The sequence below is a fragment of the Cibotium barometz genome, chromosome 40, assembly GCF_041138505.1.
Source record: "Cibotium barometz isolate CiBa-2024 chromosome 40, ASM4113850v1, whole genome shotgun sequence".
NCBI lineage: Eukaryota > Viridiplantae > Streptophyta > Polypodiopsida > Cyatheales > Cibotiaceae > Cibotium > Cibotium barometz.
In genome coordinates, this window is record NC_141085.1 from 17,520,061 (window position 1) to 17,536,942 (window position 16,882).

The 16,882-nt window shown below is 46.1% G+C and overlaps 1 protein-coding gene across 2 annotated transcripts in view; it reads right to left on the reverse strand.

Annotated features, from left to right (window-relative positions):
• Positions 1 to 1,462: 1,462 nt before the first annotated feature.
• ENOC (cytosolic enolase) overlaps positions 1,463 to 16,882 on the reverse strand; it is a 77,828-nt gene continuing 62,408 nt past the window's right edge. The window contains exons 8-14 of one of the 2 annotated variants that reach the window (XR_015262797.1): positions 10,714 to 10,817; positions 10,522 to 10,623; positions 9,979 to 10,064; positions 9,799 to 9,885; positions 9,484 to 9,681; positions 1,939 to 2,108; positions 1,463 to 1,821 (exon numbers count right to left, since the gene is read on the reverse strand). Coding sequence is in view for 1 of the 2 variants with exons in the window: in XM_086779344.1 (XP_086635470.1) it covers positions 2,037 to 2,108; positions 9,484 to 9,681; positions 9,799 to 9,885; positions 9,979 to 10,064; positions 10,522 to 10,623; positions 10,714 to 10,817 (649 nt within the window). In the remaining variant the exon portion in view is untranslated. Of the gene's footprint in view, positions 2,109 to 9,483; positions 9,682 to 9,798; positions 9,886 to 9,978; positions 10,065 to 10,521; positions 10,624 to 10,713; positions 10,818 to 16,882 lie in introns of both variants that reach the window. The other variant, XM_086779344.1, reaches the window with a different exon arrangement.

Here is a 16,882-nt window from a genome sequence, read left to right on the forward strand (position 1 = left end):
TCTTAATCTCTTATCAAAAAACAAATCCCATGTATCTTATCCTCTTGTAAGTGATTACTATATTCTTTTACTTTAAGATGTTCCGTCCAAATCGTCCAATTCGAACGGATGAACCTTACCAACATTCCTCGTATGTTTTTGTTAACATAATCCTGAGTCGGAAGATTTTCTTCCAACAAAGAATTACCCTGTTGTTTGGAGCTGCAAGACTGGCAGAAATTCTTGCTTCTCTCCGGAGCCTTTCATCTTTCCTTCCATGAATTATGATCTCACCTTTGATGTGTTTATCTTTATCTTAACCTAGGGAGAGAAAGGAAGGTGAGAAGGCTGTGAGGTTTCATACAAGTATGTTTTGATTCTAAGAAGTGACCGAAGTCAAAACCCCAACTTTGTGTCACAGTATCCTTAGTTCCTTGATGATAATCTTTTGGGTCTTGACCCTTTTTCACAATATAATGACCCTAAAGATTTCTTAAGCCATTTGTCAAAGAACCCAACTTTTGGACAAGAACCCCAAATCCTATTCATCCTTCCAACTTGGATTCTCCCTTACTAATCTCTGAAGGAAAGGCCCCTACTAATCTATGAAGAAAAGGCCTCTACTATTGCACTTGCTTGGGTAAGGTTTTTGCATATTGCAACCCCTCTTAAAAACGACATGGATAGCATTACCCCTTCTAAGGTATATTGTGTCCTCAAGGAAGATCACCTAATTTCTATGTAGTTGTAAGTTTCACAATTTAAACACCCTCATGTAGTCTCATGGTGGACCTCGGAGTAGCCAATTAGCCTCTTATCGCACCAATTTAACAACCAATCATCTAACACACAAAAAATCACAAATTAGCAATATCTTCTGACCAATAGTATGGCTTCATATACCTTGACTAACAAAAGCACAACCAAAATGTACAATGCCCAAGCTACAAAGATTTCACTTCACAAGAATTGTTGCCAACATCTTGCATGCATGACAAAACTGCACCAATAAAAATACACTTCACAAACTTTGCTTCTCTAACACTTGAAAAATGCACGGCTTTGATTACAAAATTAATATATAAGTCAATGCACCAATAAAAATATGCCTCACAGCCGTTGGTTCTCTGATAAGTTAAAGATGAACTGTTTTGATTACAAAATTAATAAAGAAGACAACATGCAAGACATGGAGAGATTAGCTAATTCATGTATGCAAGTGTGTGCACTACATGACCATGTGTACACATATGGGTGAACCAATGTGCATGAGACCATGCGTGTACACATCTATGCACTTGTTCATGGAGAGAGAAGGAGAGAGTGCAGAAAAAATAGGACCATCTTTGCATTGTTCTATTTGCATTGGATTTGATTTGCTTATTTGAGCATTTGCTGAATTTTCTTTAGGGGAGAATAGAGGTGTGAGGAAGATTCCACACATTTGAAGGGCAAGCTACAATTGGACTCAACATTACTTTCATAACAAACTTGCCAAATTTTCCACATTAAATAAGCCAGTTTTTAAAAACAGAATGGCTGCTATATCTGTGTTCCTTGCCAGCTTAGTTGGGCATATGCATTGGCAATCTCTAGAAAGAATGATGTGCCATTTGTTCGATATTATTATGACCATAAACAGACACCTGATAAGCCCAAGACTTGATACTAACACGGAATAAATGGCAAGCTATGGTACTTCATGACATTTGAGCTCTCTCATCAACTAAATAAATAAATTTTCCTCTTTAATGTTCACAACAATTCTAGAGGGGCCAGAACTGTTCCTGCCGCGAGATAAATGATGCCTGACACAGCTCACCATCTGATGCTTAGCATAACCTATCCAATTTGAGTACACAAACAAAAATTACCACCCTTTAGATGTGCTTTCCTTTAAACCAACAATGTTACTTCCTCCAAATTTCTGCAGTTTAGCTCTCATTGCTGGGAATATACCTACGGGGTGCCTTCCTTAAAGGGAACCAGAAGGTATAACTTGCTCAAAAATTCTCTGTGACTCCATCTACAAGCAAGCATAAGCATTCACTTTTTTCCTAATCAATGGGACGCCACTTTTCTCCTGCATACACTGCATTCTCACCAAGGGCTTCTTCGATCCGGAGAAGCTGCAAAACAACACGACCACTGCTAATGAAAACATGTACTGTCAGTGTGCAAATTCAATGCATAGATGTATCAGACCTTGCAAAATGAAATTATTTAATGCTTAGTCATCCACTTCTAAAACACCCCCCCGCCCACTAGTGCCACTTGGTCTGCCACCCCCGACATCTACAATCTGTGTGTGTGTTCACGCACCCATGTGTGGAGAAAAAGAGAGTGATTTAATTGACGTCTACAAAAGACACCCAATGGGTCTATGAGACCAACATGTTTTAAAAAAGTTGCATATGTAGACTGTGAACATGGAAACAAACATTACTAAAAATGAAATAAAAAAGACCCATGTACGCCTCCCATCTACATGCAGTACTGCAAATCCGGAGCAAGATGGCCAGAGATACTTGGGGAATGTAACCTGGATCTCATCCAATGACAGTACCATCCTCTATAAACAAACATAGAGCTGCGATGGTGTCCCCTGTCCGTGGAGTGGCATCTCCATGGTGGTGGAGTATGTCCTGCAGCTGATAGGCCGTAGGTCTAAAACCCAGGTGCATGCGGGGCCGTCTCGCTCTCAGGAGGGATCATGCTTTCTCACTAGTGATTCCGTAGGTACGTGGGGCTGAAGGATCCCCCGAGAGAAAGAAAGAAAGAAAGATCTATTAATGTCTACAAAAGACCCAAGGGCCTATGAGACCCATGAATAATACAATGATACCATGGGTATACAATGTCATGGAAAGTCTAAGACAAGGACGTGAAAACTGAAAACCGAAACATGACTCTATAAGCCCCTCATGACCTGGCGTGCACCATGGAGTAGGCCTGCCTACTTAGGACTCACTGGGATGTGAATATGGCCCTTGTGTATGGCCGGCATGAGCTGATGTCGATGTGGCGGTGTCGGCATGGGTGCTTAATCCGGATGCTCCTGCCGTGAAGAAATCAGTGATGGATCACTGGGCAATGCCTTGTATGGGCTGGCCTTGTCTCTCAGCATGTTCTCCCAATACTCCCTCCCTATGTCATCTAAGCTCTATCAGGTACATCCCAAGACATCTATGGTCCTCATACTGCATCATACGTCCCAGTGGCCAAACCCCTCCCAAAGAGGAACTAAAAACTACCCCGTATCTCATAATACGTTGGGCATCGAACATATAGTCGGCCTTGTCCTCTACCTCTCCTATGGTGCACCCCTATGGCCCATACTCTGCATATCTGCTCCTCTCGTGGGATGTTCTCAGCTCTCCCTACTCGGATGTGGTTCTCAAGATCCGATAGGAGAAGTACAGGCCCTAACCTATCCAGATTAGACTGGTTTTATGTAGATGAGTGGGCTTGTGGACGTGGTGGCATGATTGGTATTCTGGTAGGTACTACTTCCTCCGATCATGCAGTGGGCTTGTGGACGTGGTGGCAGTATTCTGGTAGGCACTGCTTTCTCCAATCATGCACCCATCATTCTATTCCTAGAGGACCCCTGGAGGCAGGACAGGCATTTGACCACCCGGATCCCAGACAGCCTCATTCAGGATTCCAAGATACACAAAAGCATAGAGGAGATCTTGGAGAGTCTGGAATTTCACTCAGGTTCAGCCGCAGGTGGCTTGAAGAGATCAGCAATTTATTATAGGAGGCAGCGCAGAGCAGATTGGCTGGCTTCTGAGAGCAAGAGAGAAGCATCCGATGGAGCCTAGCCTCCCTACAGCGGCTCGAGAAGAGCACCAAATAGCCCGTGGATTGAGGGTCAGTAGATGCAGCCCGTACAGAGCCTAGTTCCATCGAGGAGCGGAGGGTGGAGTACAAATACCATGCCAAAGCCTCCTTTTGAACCTAGGTGGGAGAGAGGGTCACCGGGGATTTCTTTGAGATAGTAGGGCCCATAGTTGTCACGGTACGAAAATACGATACCGTACGGTACGATACCGTACGAGAATATTCGGTACGATATGAAATTTTGGGATACGGTACGATAAAATACGGTTTTTATTTTTTACACTTACAAGCTATGGAGCTTCAAGCTTGAATGTGAGGGAAGGTTGGGAGGGGAGGAGTCTACAGTGCTTGAGAAACCAGTACATGGATATGTGTCTCTCCCGGTTGGATCTCCCGATTGTCTCCAAAAAAGAACCTGGATGGGTAATGCAATACCAAAGGTCTCCCAGTGTAGCGTTTATGACTAAGGGACCGTCCTTGCACAAATACGAGGAGTGCATCTAGGGTGATAAGTTTAGGGACTCCTCTCTAGATCGAAATGGCCATGTCCAAATGTTCTCCCTTGTGCATAACTTGAGAATCTAATTGTCTAGCCTACCTATACCAGGGATCCCCAAGTGATGTAGCAAGATTCTCTCATCCTACCAATCAAGTGTACACTACTAGTCTACCTCGCCAGATTTTTTAGGTCTCTCCACAACCCCATATGGAATACTGAGTGGACACGAAAGTTGCGAAGTATTGCGAGCATTTGGGATCTTCGTAAAGCAGGGGTTCTATTTTTTTTAGCATTTGGAAATTTTTTTTCAAGGAAAAAAAATTTTGGGGGAGGGGGGGGGGGGGAACTGACTCGTACCGTACGATATCGTACGAATTCGTACGGTATCGTACCGTACGACTCGTACGTACGAACAGGTTCGTACGCGTACGAGAAACAACTATGGCAGGGCCACACAGGTAGAGGGACGGTATCCGTAGGTTGCGAGGCCAGGATGGATCCATTGTTGCGAATTCCCATGTGAGCAATTGCCACTGATTTCTTCCGCTCTCCTCTCACGGGTGCCCCCATATCCTCACAGGTGCGGGGTGCGCATGAGCGGGTTTGGCGACATACGCGAGAGGTGGTTGATGGTTCCTCCCGCTCTCCGGACTTTCCTGTTGACTCCCTTTACTGTGCGGAGGAGCTTGCGGACGCTCTGACGGCACTCCCTAGGGACAAATGCCGGGAGAAGACACGCTTATTTCTCCGACATTGGGATCTCATGGAAGGTGGCTTCAAAGCTGCCTTCAACGAGATTATGATTACAAGAGCCATGCTAGAGAGGCTGTTACAGGAATTGATCCATTTGATTCCCAAGGAGTGGTGACAGATTGGAGATTCAGCAACTAAGGACCATCACCATCCTAGGGGCTGCCTACAAAATTCTAGCCAAGGCTATCGGCCGGCAATTGCAACCTTTCCTCCCCGATTTGATTCATGGCACATAGATAGGTTTCGTCTAGGATTGGAGCATTCTGGACATCATCTTCACTTTCTGGGAGAATACTGCTTCGGCCAGGTTGAGGCAGTAGGATCTTATTGTCCTCCTAGATTCTGTCCACTCGAACCTTCTCTCTTTTTGTTTTTTTTTTTCCTTGGACGACCTATTAGTTACTGAAAAAACAGCCTCCGAGGGCTAAAAACAGCCACGAGCCATACAAACTCGTCGCTTGTACAGGGCGGGAATCAAGTAATCAAGAGGGGGGAAAGAGACTCTTCTCCTCTGGCTGGCCACTCTCTGAGGAGAAGGTTATCTCATAAAGGAAGGGGGGGGGGAGAGAGAGAGAGAGAGAGAGAGAGAGAGAGAGAGAGAGAAACAACCACACAGGTGGTCTGTAATGCCAAGTGGGGTCACCACCTCTATCACTGAGAAAAGGGTCTGGCCGCCAGAGCCTCAAGAAAGCTTCCTCCGCTTCCACATGCGGTCAGATCCACCTTGCAACTTCCCCCAAAGAAAGCTTCCTCCGCTTCCACATGCGGTCAGATCCACCTTGCAACTTCCCCCATTGGCCGCGGAGGGTATGTATGATATCGAGCCAAATGCTCCTCATAGACTCAACTGGCAAAGTATGGGTACCCTCAATGGCTTCGCTACATCTAGCTCGCCATATGTGCTAAAGCTACAATGCTACTGCAAATCTCCCATCTGTGTGGCAAGAGCCTGCTCACTAGTGATCTACAAGTGGGGCTATGACTGGAACTGTTGAAATGCGGAGGTGAGAGACCTAAAGGGCTAGCCTTCCCCCATCCTCCTCGTAAAGCCCTGACCAGCTCAGCCTCTGTGGCCCAAGCGATGATGCCCCATGTAATGATCCGGGTCGAAGCCCTGTCCATAGTGAAGATGTGGAGAATCCGCCACCAAACTTGTTGTGCCTTTGGGCAATCCCAAAGACAATGTCGCTGAGACTCTTGGGGGTGGTCACACCTCGGACAAGCAGTTGGCCGACCTCCAACTGTCAACCGAGTGCCGACCACCAAGCTCATGTGTGCCATCAGCCAAAGAAAGAGGGTGATCTTTCTAGGCTGAAAAATGTCCTAGAGCCTCTTCCAAAAATCTGAGAGGAAGCGCTATGAGAGACCATGTGACTGCACATGGTTGTCCACACCCAGTTGTTTTAAATGCCCTAATGTCTTACCATGTTTGTCCTTGTATCCAGCTGCCCCAAATGCAAGTGCCTGCTGCCCATATCTGGCCTTGTATGCGCTCATGTCTACCCTATCTTTCCTTACGTCTGACTGCCCCAAATGTGAGTCATGCTGCCCATATGCGGCCTCGTATCTTGCCCAGATATCTACTGTAGCTAGCTAGAAGACACGCCCACGTGCGGTAATGCTTTGGCATGCATGTAGAATTTTAATAATGCAGGTACTAGAATTAGGTACCTTACATCTGGAGGATGGGAGGAGCTACTACATTACAATTTGGAGTTGATTTTATGCCCATGCTGATACTATGAGGTAGAAGGTACATACAATCGAGAGTCCAAGGTTAATATAGTGTGCTGCTGCTGCCGGGATGCCATCAATCTCTAGCATCTGGATCCTATGGCCTAGCCGTGCTATATATGCAAAGAAAGGGGCATCCACAGTCTCCTCCCGATCAGTGGGGTACGGCCAAGTCCACTCGCCCGGGTCCCATTGAAGGCACGTGAGAGGTCAGCACTCCCATATCCATAGCCGCCAGAATCTCTCCCTGGCCACCTTGGCCGGTGGTGGGTCTATGTGCCACTCCCGTGCCTAAAATCCAATCACCCTCACCCTCTGTAAGGTGCAGTCACTCAAATCCTCTAAGGGAAGTTCGGATTTCTCTAATCTTCCGTGGGATCCAATAGAAAAGGTAAGCAGACCACTGCCCTCATCCGCTCCATGAACAACCACAAGAATATCATGCCTGGTAAACACACCGAGCCATACTGAGGGAGTTGGGTCTGGGATAGGAGTCAACCACTCCTGAGGAATAGCTGAGTCGATGTCGATGTTGATCCTGTCTCTACCCCGGATCCCTGTCAGGTCTCTCTCTTGCACATCCGGAGGTAACTGTCTGTGTGCGATCCAGTCTCCAAGGGACCTGGCAGGTCCTATGCTCAACGCTCCCCATGATACATGAGGTCGGTGTGGCCACTGGGTAAGTGAATCAGGGGGTTCCAAACCAATGGCTGCCGAAGCCGCTCCTCTGAGGCTACAGGAGCAATCTGCCTAAGGGCTGGCCTGAGTGATGCCAAGCTCTAAGTAAACTGGCTACAAATCTGTCCTCAAAAGCTGGACTAAAACCGCGGGCGCACATCTCCGTGAAAATCCATTTGGTACTTTGCGGCCAAGGGGCCCCCTAAACTCGAGGTGCAAGCTGAAATCCGGGCCAAGAGGAAGTCCTTCCAAGGCTCACCACCGAGGAGGAGTCCTCGAACAATCAGCTTGCCCAACAGAGCACGGCTCTGAATAGCTGGGTCAATGAGAATGATCCTAGCTAGCATCTCCACCCGCATCCCAATTTTGGGAGGCCCTTGGCCCTAGAGTACGAGATGGATCTTCATGGAGATGTAGGCTCCTAGCTTTAGCCCTGCATTTGAGGACAGATTTGCAACCAGCCTCTTGTGTGCTTGGGATCATCATCTCAGGCCGGCCCTTCATTGCATTTATGAGAGCACTCTGCTGTGGCATGGGTGCCACCTTTTGCTTCTTGACCACCTCAATCCATTTGGAGTTTGCCTCAATGTCACTTTTCAGCCCATGGCCATAGTTTGTTAAATGTTTAGTCTCTGCCAGTATAATTTTTCGTTGCTTCACATCATGAGCTAGGGCTTCCTGCATAAATATTTAACTCTCTTCTAGCCCTTTCCCTATAGAGGCTTTCATGCCATCCTTCTCCTTGCAGGCTTCAGTATATTCCATACGTGTTTTGAGCCTTCCACAAGGCTTTCAAGGCATCCGATTCTGCCTTTACATGGGCCTGCATGTCAGCATTACATTCCATACATGTGTTTTCAGCCTTCCAAGAGGCTTTTAAGGCATCCAATTCCGCCTTCACATGGGTCTACATTTCAACCTTCCAGGCAGCTTTTGAGGCATCTCGCTTTGTCTGCATGTGAGCTTGCACTTCAGCCTTCCATGTGGCTTTTGAGGCATCAAGATCTTTCTGCATCTCCTGCCTCATTGTATCTATTTCCTCCTCTTGTTGCCTTAGGATGTCCCTCACTGCTGTTATCCTGTGAAGAGCTTTGGAGTGAGGTTTCGTACACTCTTGGCCTCTAATTTCCAGAAATTGTTTTTAGCATGGTGTACAGGCTCCACCCTCTTGGTGTGCCTAGTGCTATGCAGGAGGGGTAGCCATGAACCTGCACCTTCAAGAGAGATGACAACCAGCACTGTGGTTGACGGGCCAGCCAAAGGGAAGTGGCGAGAGCGAGGCAGATGGCACCCAGTTGGAATGCTGGGGTGGACTCGCCCGAGTAAGGAGGTCACCTATGGAAGCCAGATCTCCTCTGTGTAAGTGGGGCCACAGGGAAGTGGCGAGAGCAAGGCATGTGGTGCCCAGTTCGAATGCGGGGTGGAGTCACCTGTGGAAGGAGGTCACCTATAGAATGTAAGCGGGGCACACCAGATGAACAATGCAGCAGCAATGTGCAGCAACGGGCATCGATGAGCAGAAAGAGCTAATGCCAGCAGCGTGAAGCACGAGCGGAGCAGGGTGCACAGGTTCATGATATCGCTAATGCATGAGAGAGAAATGAAATGAAATGTTATATTAACGTCTTCAAAAGGCCAAAGTGACCTATGAGAGAGAGAGAGAGAGAGAGAGAGAGAGAGTTTTAATAACGTATGCGGAAAGCAAACTGGCCTACGAGACCAAAAAAGTGGAGTGTATACAACCCGCACAGGCCCACCACTAGTAGATAATAACCTTTCTGTAGCAGCTAAACTCTGGTTGAAATTTACAACTTCAGGTTTTTTAAAAAAAAACTAAAGGTTCCTTGCAAGCTGTAAACTGTTAAAAACTTCCTTGTAAATTAGTTCACTTCAGCATATGCATGCGCATGCAAGTGACCATCACAAGTGCACACACATATGCAGATTTTGAAGGCATTTAACCCCCTGAAACAATTGCAGGAAAGGTTGTGTACCTGATTATATTTTGCAAGGCGTTCACTCCTGCATGGAGCTCCTGTTTTGATTTGTCCAGTTGCCAGTCCTACAGCTAAATCCGCTATAAAAGAGTCCTCTGTTTCACCACTCCGATGTGATGCCATTACTCCCCAATTTGCATCCTTTGCCATCTTTACCGCTTCGATAGCTTCTGTAACTGTTCCAATTTGGTTTACCTGGTACCACCAAACATCAAATGGACCAGAACTGTCACTATGTAACAAGAGTTTCTTTTACTCCATGATATTGCAGCTGTAAATGTGCCTCAATTCTGAGATTACGATTTATCTCACCTTCAGGAGCAGTGCATTGCACGCTTTCTGTTCGATGGCTTTTATAACTCTTTTTGGATTCGTAACAAGCAAGTCATCACCAACCACCTTATGATACGGAAGGCATACACACACTTCATCAGATAATGGATGAATTACTTGCAGTACGGAAAAGTTAAATCGGGTAAATGAGATGCAAACCTGACAGGCACCTAAAGAAGTGAAAGCTTTAGTGTTTTCCCAATCATCCTGATCAAATGGATCCTCTATGGAGACAATAGGGTAATCTTCTCATGAACAAAAAACACCAAGTGGCATACAGAGGTGGTTAGAAGCATTAGTACAATACACACAATAAGTGTGCTGTATGAGTAGATAAGATATGTTAGGTGTGTTGCCTTCTTTTCAATAAAAAATAAATAAATACAAAAAACATTATAGAAATGTGCATGGAGGATGTGCACTGGCTGCATGCAGAAGCATAGATGCTGCATGGATGAGGCATACAGGCTGCACAATAAGGTCCAGGACACGCTAGACCTCCAATCTTTTGCATTCCGTATGGCATACAGAACGTAAAGAAGGCACACAAGGTGTGGTCTGGATCAGGGAAGTTACGTACATGTGAGGAGCGCGACGATGTGGCATACAATATTATTCGGTTGAACTTTTTTAATACATTATCTCACTAGAAGGCTTAACATGGACAAATCGAGGCCATCTGCATGAAGTGTTCTAGCTCACCTGCACATAGCTCCTTGTAAAGGTTAATCATATCTGCACCCGTCTTTTTAGCAGCACCAGAATTGTTTGGTGTCTTAAAATCCAGGTCGTATTTCTTGTCATCTAACCATGCCCACAACCACAAAACACATTCATACAATTATCTATGTCCGGCTTCTGTATAACAAATCCAACCCAAGATGCCTATCAAACCTGTAAAGAATTCGCTTGCTGCAACATCGATTCCAATCTTCACTTTTCCAGTGTATCCAGCCTTGTCAATAGCTTCCATGATGAGGTCCAACCCTTCTCTAGCACTGTGATAGATCATAAAACAAAATTCTACTATCTCACTTAGCATGAAAAGATCACTCTCTCTTTCTCTCTCCCTCTCTATCTCTCTCTCTCATGTTCTTGCTATTCCATGATGAGATTCCATGGACAGTTTTGTATCACCTCAGTAAGATAACTTTGTTTTGTTTCTGTTTTATTTTCCGTTCCATGATGAGATATGCCATGGACATTATTGTATCACTTTGGTCTCGTAGGCCCATTGGGTCTTTAGTAGACGTTTAATCTCTCTCTCTCTCTCTCTCTCTCTCTCTCTCTCTCTCTCTCTCAGCAGAGCACATCTCCCATGCGACGGAGCCCTTCTAGCCCATATGTTCAAACTAGGCTCTTTCGGAGGGCTTCCCACCCACCTGGACAGCCCATATCATCACACCCATCCATAAGGCCGGAGATCCCATGGACCCCAACAATTACAAGACTATTAAGATTGGCCACACAATAGCCAAACTTCATGGGTCAGCACTTGAGATGGAGCTCAGCACACTAGCAGAGAGACATGGGCGCAGAGCATCAGGGCAGGCAGGCTTCCGCACATCATTCTCCACTTTGGATCACATCTTCACCCTCCGAACCATCATAGAAGAGGCCACAGCACGACACCGATGGGTTTACTGTTGCTTTGTGGATTACCACAAAGCATTTGATACAGTGCCTCGAGCCAAACTGCTGCAGAGACTCCAAGATTTGGGGGTACCATCAGACATGATCTTGGGGATTATGGCGTTATGAGTCGGTCATAGGGCGGGTGAGATGCCCAAGAGGATTATCAAAGGAGATCTCCAGTACCATCAGAGTGAAGCGAGGATGCCCACTGTCTCCCACTCTCTCTGGCCTTTACATCGACGAGATTTTGGGATTCATTGATAGAGGGTGTTTCCATACTACTTTATGGTGATGCCATTGTGCTTATTACAAATTCTCCATAGGCATCTTGACACATTACAAGACTTTCGTGCACAGCGAGATCTCACAGTAAACCTTGGGAAAACCAAGGTTATGGTCTTCACCACATCCCCTCTTTTCACATCTCGATTGAGTTTCACCTACATGGGCAACCTAGTGGAGGTTGCACACTCATATGTGTACTTGGGAGTCACTGTTATTGGACCGGTCTTCTCAATGAGCCATGTTGTAGAGGCTAAACTAATGCAAGGGTATGCTTCTCTCACTCTCATGAAGAGACTGTGCTTCTATAACCAATCGGGGACCCGGAACAAAAGATAAACACTTCAAATATACAAACAGAGTATGAACACAGCACGAAGCCCAAAAATATAAAGACAGCACACTGAGCCGGAACGGCCACCCCCCTTAGGAACTTCTTTCTTCAATAGAAGCTTTACAAGAACTCAAGGTGAGGGTGTACATAGCACCAAATTTTACACAGCTATACTGAGCTACCTTCCACAAAGCATAAACAAGCTTCAGACCAAGCTCTCTTTCCAGAGCCAAGACAAAACAGTACCAACAGCTGTCCAAAAACTGTCTCAAAACAGCCCCAAAATCAGCCTCAAAACTGTCTCAAAACACCCGTGTAGGCGACCAGCTGTAGAGACAGATACTTCAGGGCTGCAAGCGCCACCCTGAAGGTGGCCAGAAGAAAGAGAAAAAGAAACCAGCAGTTGTACGGCCAATTCCATCACACATGTGGCTGTACGGCTGTCTGAACAGCCAGCAGGTGGCCAGCTCCAAAAACAGGACAAAAGAGAGCAAAAAGGTGGTTGTTGTCGGCCAGCTGTACGACCAGTTTGGAGATGGCCAAGAAAAACAGCACGGCAGATGCCGGCTCCCCCTGTACGGCCAGCACTAAGTTGAGGGGAAAACAGGCAGCTCTTGTATGCCCAGTGCAGAAGAGAGAGAAAACAGCAGTCGGCCAGTGCTCCTCATGCACATGCTCTATATAGACAGCCTCTCCTCGCTTTTTATGGAGTCGACCAGCTCTTTCTCTCTCTTTTTAGCTATGCTTTTTCCCCTTTCACCAAAAGTGGCCTTTGCTGCCCAAAATATCTGCTTTTTATGCTTTTCCCAACTTGTTGCCCAAGCTTGGCCCTAGGCGCCTCCTTTTGTCCAGAGATCCATGCCCAAATAATGATATGTCCAACCAAACTTTAATAATGTGTGGACACATTGACTTAAAAACCCTTTTTAAGTCACATGAAGGACTAAAATCCATGGTGCTCATGTTGTGTGGCCATCTTTCAAGCCAAACCTTGCCAATGAATGCTTCAGCTTCCTTCTGTGGAAAATCCTCGTTCTCAGCTTGGTTCTGTTCTTTTTTTTTTCAGAAAGAGACTTCTATGAAAAAAACATACAACAATCACAGCTATAAGCCGGAAAAGAATAGAATCACCCCAATATGTAAGGTGATTTCAACCACTGAGGAGCATCATGATGCCATGTAAGACTTGTGGTACTAGAGGAAAAGAAGATGCCATGGTCCCACTCCCGCATAAATATCACGCGCTTTGCCTGCGCAAAACGAGAGGGCCCCTGAATGCGAGCCCAAGTAGCCATAAGAGTATGGATGATATCACCCCATATAGTACTAACGCACTGAGACCCAAGGACACCCTCAATAGCCTCCGTGCATCTAGCTCTCCAGATCTACCATGCTGTAATACTGGCAACAATCTCCCAACTGGTGTCAATCCTCTGTCTGGGGGGTGTATAATCAGAGTGAGGAACATCGTGCAATAAACCATGCTCAGCAATATCTCTACGAATGAAAATAGCAGAATTTGTACCACTGCCCTCATAAAAATGCTATGGACCGAACTGGGAGAGCCGAGCAACTGCCCCCCAAGTCACATGCATGGCTTGGCCACTAAATTTGCCCATAAGTTGGGCTACAGAACCCCAAATCTGTTGTGCAGTGCTGCATCCCCATAAACAATGTTGTAAAGTCTCATAATCTGCCGCACACCTAGGACAAGAAGGTGCTACACCGAAAACCGATCTCCACTGATTGGTGGGGAGACCACCATGTAAGAATAACCGAAAAAAATGAGAGATCTGGCTCCTTCTGTATGAGTGCCAAAGTCTATACCAATATCTGCGCTGTATCACTGGAGAAATGTCATAGCTCTCCCAATGAGGCCTGAGAGTAGGGATCCTATGCATCTGTCGAGTGAGGAGAAGCCTCGAGACGGTGAAATTGAAAAAAGGAAGGCTTTTCAAAGAATCGAAGTCATCAATCCACTCCACTCTCTTGGATCCCACTAAAGATATCTAATAGGACTGCCACCATATAACCACAAACACCAAGAGCCATGAGTCACTATCTAAGGAGAAGGGTCAATGAACCAATCCTTCCCTGATCCTCACTGGACTAAGCCTAGTATCTCGGATGATCTCCTCCATACTACATCTCCTCAATCTCCCTCCATGCATGATAGAGTAAATGATGCAATCTGTGGCCTCCTGGCCCAGGAGAGCAATGACCTGCAGAGGTATGCCTATCCTCGAAAAAACTCCAAGCCAACTCGGATGATAGTCTCCATGAAAGGTCCCAGAGAGCCACTCATGCGGAATAGCTACATCAATCTGATCAATATGAATGCGAGAGCCCCTAAGATGCTGAATGGATGCAGCTCTCCGATCCTGCGGAAGACTCTTAAAGGTCTTCCAAGCAAGAACTATGTATGCACATCTCTCCCATCTTGACCACTGCAAAGTGCACCAAGTGGCCAACCAGCCTCATCCCTGATGAGCTCGTTCCACATAATAGGTTGTCGGTCAGCCTCATCCAAAGACCTAGGAAGCCTTTGTCGCAAAAAAGATCTCATGCTTCTCCATGCTCTGACAATGGCTGCAATAAGAGGAGAAGATGGTGCCCTGATATCAGCCTCTGTGAACAAAAATCATGTGCTGGGCATTCACTCTCCCCAACCTGGGATGTACATCTGGAAATCTGAGACAAGAAAAAATCCTTCCAAGGCTCAGTGCCTGGTAGGAAACCTCTGACCACAAGTTTGCAGAGCAACGCCCTGCACTGAACATCTGGATCGATAATATTTAAGTCCCCCCTCTTGTTTGGGCTGAATAACTGTGAGCCAAGCTACCCTTGCACGAGTGTCTAAGGTGCCATCCAAACCCGACCAGAGAAAATTGCGGATCAATCTCCGCAATTAACCAATGCACGCACGAGAGAAGCACCAACAAGAGGTAATAAACCAAGTTGAGGCAAGCAATACCTGATTAGCCACCAAAGCTCTGGAAGCTAAATCTAATCTCCTAGAGCTCCAATGGAGGAGCTTTTTCCGAATACTCATAAGTACCGGAGCAAACTGCTATGCAGAAGAAATATCAATCCCAACTAAATATCAATCCCAACTTGGCATCCCAAATATCTAGCAGTGCATCCTCTGCTGATCCAAGTAAAACCAAGCTCTGCACCCCAAGAAACTCTCCGTGAATCACTAACCCAAAAACCAACAGATTTGTGTCAATTAACGAGTGCCCCTGCTGCCAAACAGAACTCCTCTAGTGCTACTCGGAAGGAACATAAGCATATATGTGAAGCCTCCAAGAACATGGCTGTGTCATCAGCTAACTCAAAGATGCTCATGGCCTCTGCAACTATGATATATAATAATGGGGCTAAAGGGCAACCCTGCCGTACTGAGCGAGAAATCTGAAACCGCTCTCCCCTATCACCGCAAGCGAGCACTCTACTGTGGGCATCACAATACATGCATGAAACTCCCTTGATCCATCTTTGAGAGAAGCCCATATGGCTAAGAGTACCCTCAAGGAAGTCCCAATCCACTCTTATCATAGGCCTTCTCAAAATCCAAGAGCAGAATGGCTAAGGGCTGATTGCTCTCCTTTAGCCCATTCGACGGCCTCCCAAAACGAGAAAATGTTATCAAAGATGCTCCTGCCATGTAAGAATTGTGTCCAAAAGGATTCCTGGGCATGGAAACGGTACTCCGCGCGCTGCTCAAGAGAGTGATGAAGTTCTGCCCTAACAATACATAAAGAATCTGCAACCCATTGAGCATGAGGATGTTTCTCGTGCTCTTTCTGTAAGACAGTCAATCTACGTCTAATAGCCCTTTCTAAATCCAAGGCCTCTTGCCTCTTAGACAGGGCACATGTGTGATAAAAGTCACTAATATCACAGAGAGCAAAGGCCAGGCTTTGAGAGGCCTGTGAGAAATCATGAGATCTCCAAATGTCAAGCATACAACGCGATAGCTCTGCATCTGAAAACAGATGATCAGGAATGCATGCATGGGGTGCTAATCCATGGCAATTCGGATCTCTAATACATAAAACCACTGGGCAATGATCCGATTTAGAGATGCCTGTAGCAATAAAAGTATGCCCACCTCTGTCAAGCACCCAATCATCCACATAAAATCTATCTAGCCGTGCATAAATACATCCTGCATCTCTTCTCCTGTTAGACCATGAATAAAGAAGAGTGGATGGTCTCCTCGAAATGTCATCCTCATGCCAACAATCTCTGCCATGAATGGAGAGTATAAACCTCTCCCAAGACGCTCTTTCAAAAGGATGCACCAAGCCCTCATGTCCACCTCTTTTATCTGTTGGCATCTCAACCATGTTAAAATCCCCACCAATAATCCAATGGTCGGCAAGAGGCATCAGTGTAGTGAGAGATTTCCAAAAGGCAATCCTCTCACCTCTATGGTTAGAAGCATAGAGGTTGAGAATACCAATGCGTATGGTACCTTGCATAAGAAGGATCCACTGCGCTCTCACAGTCAAAATGACACCATGTCCAATGATGCAAGGCAAGATCAAAGCTGAAACAAAGATATAGACACCACCCTTGGTACCAACAACTGGTGACCAAAAGGTGTCCCGAGAGAAGTTTGCCTGATCTCCCACACTGGCTAGCATCCAATTTATGCTCTTGCAAGAGCAATACATCTACAGGTCCACCTATGACTGCACAATGAAGATGGGTTTTTACAATTTGTTTCCGCCGACGCGGAAAAAAACTCCCAAGACCCTAAATGTTCCAAGAGACAATCCTCTTAAGGACTCAGAGTAGGAATGA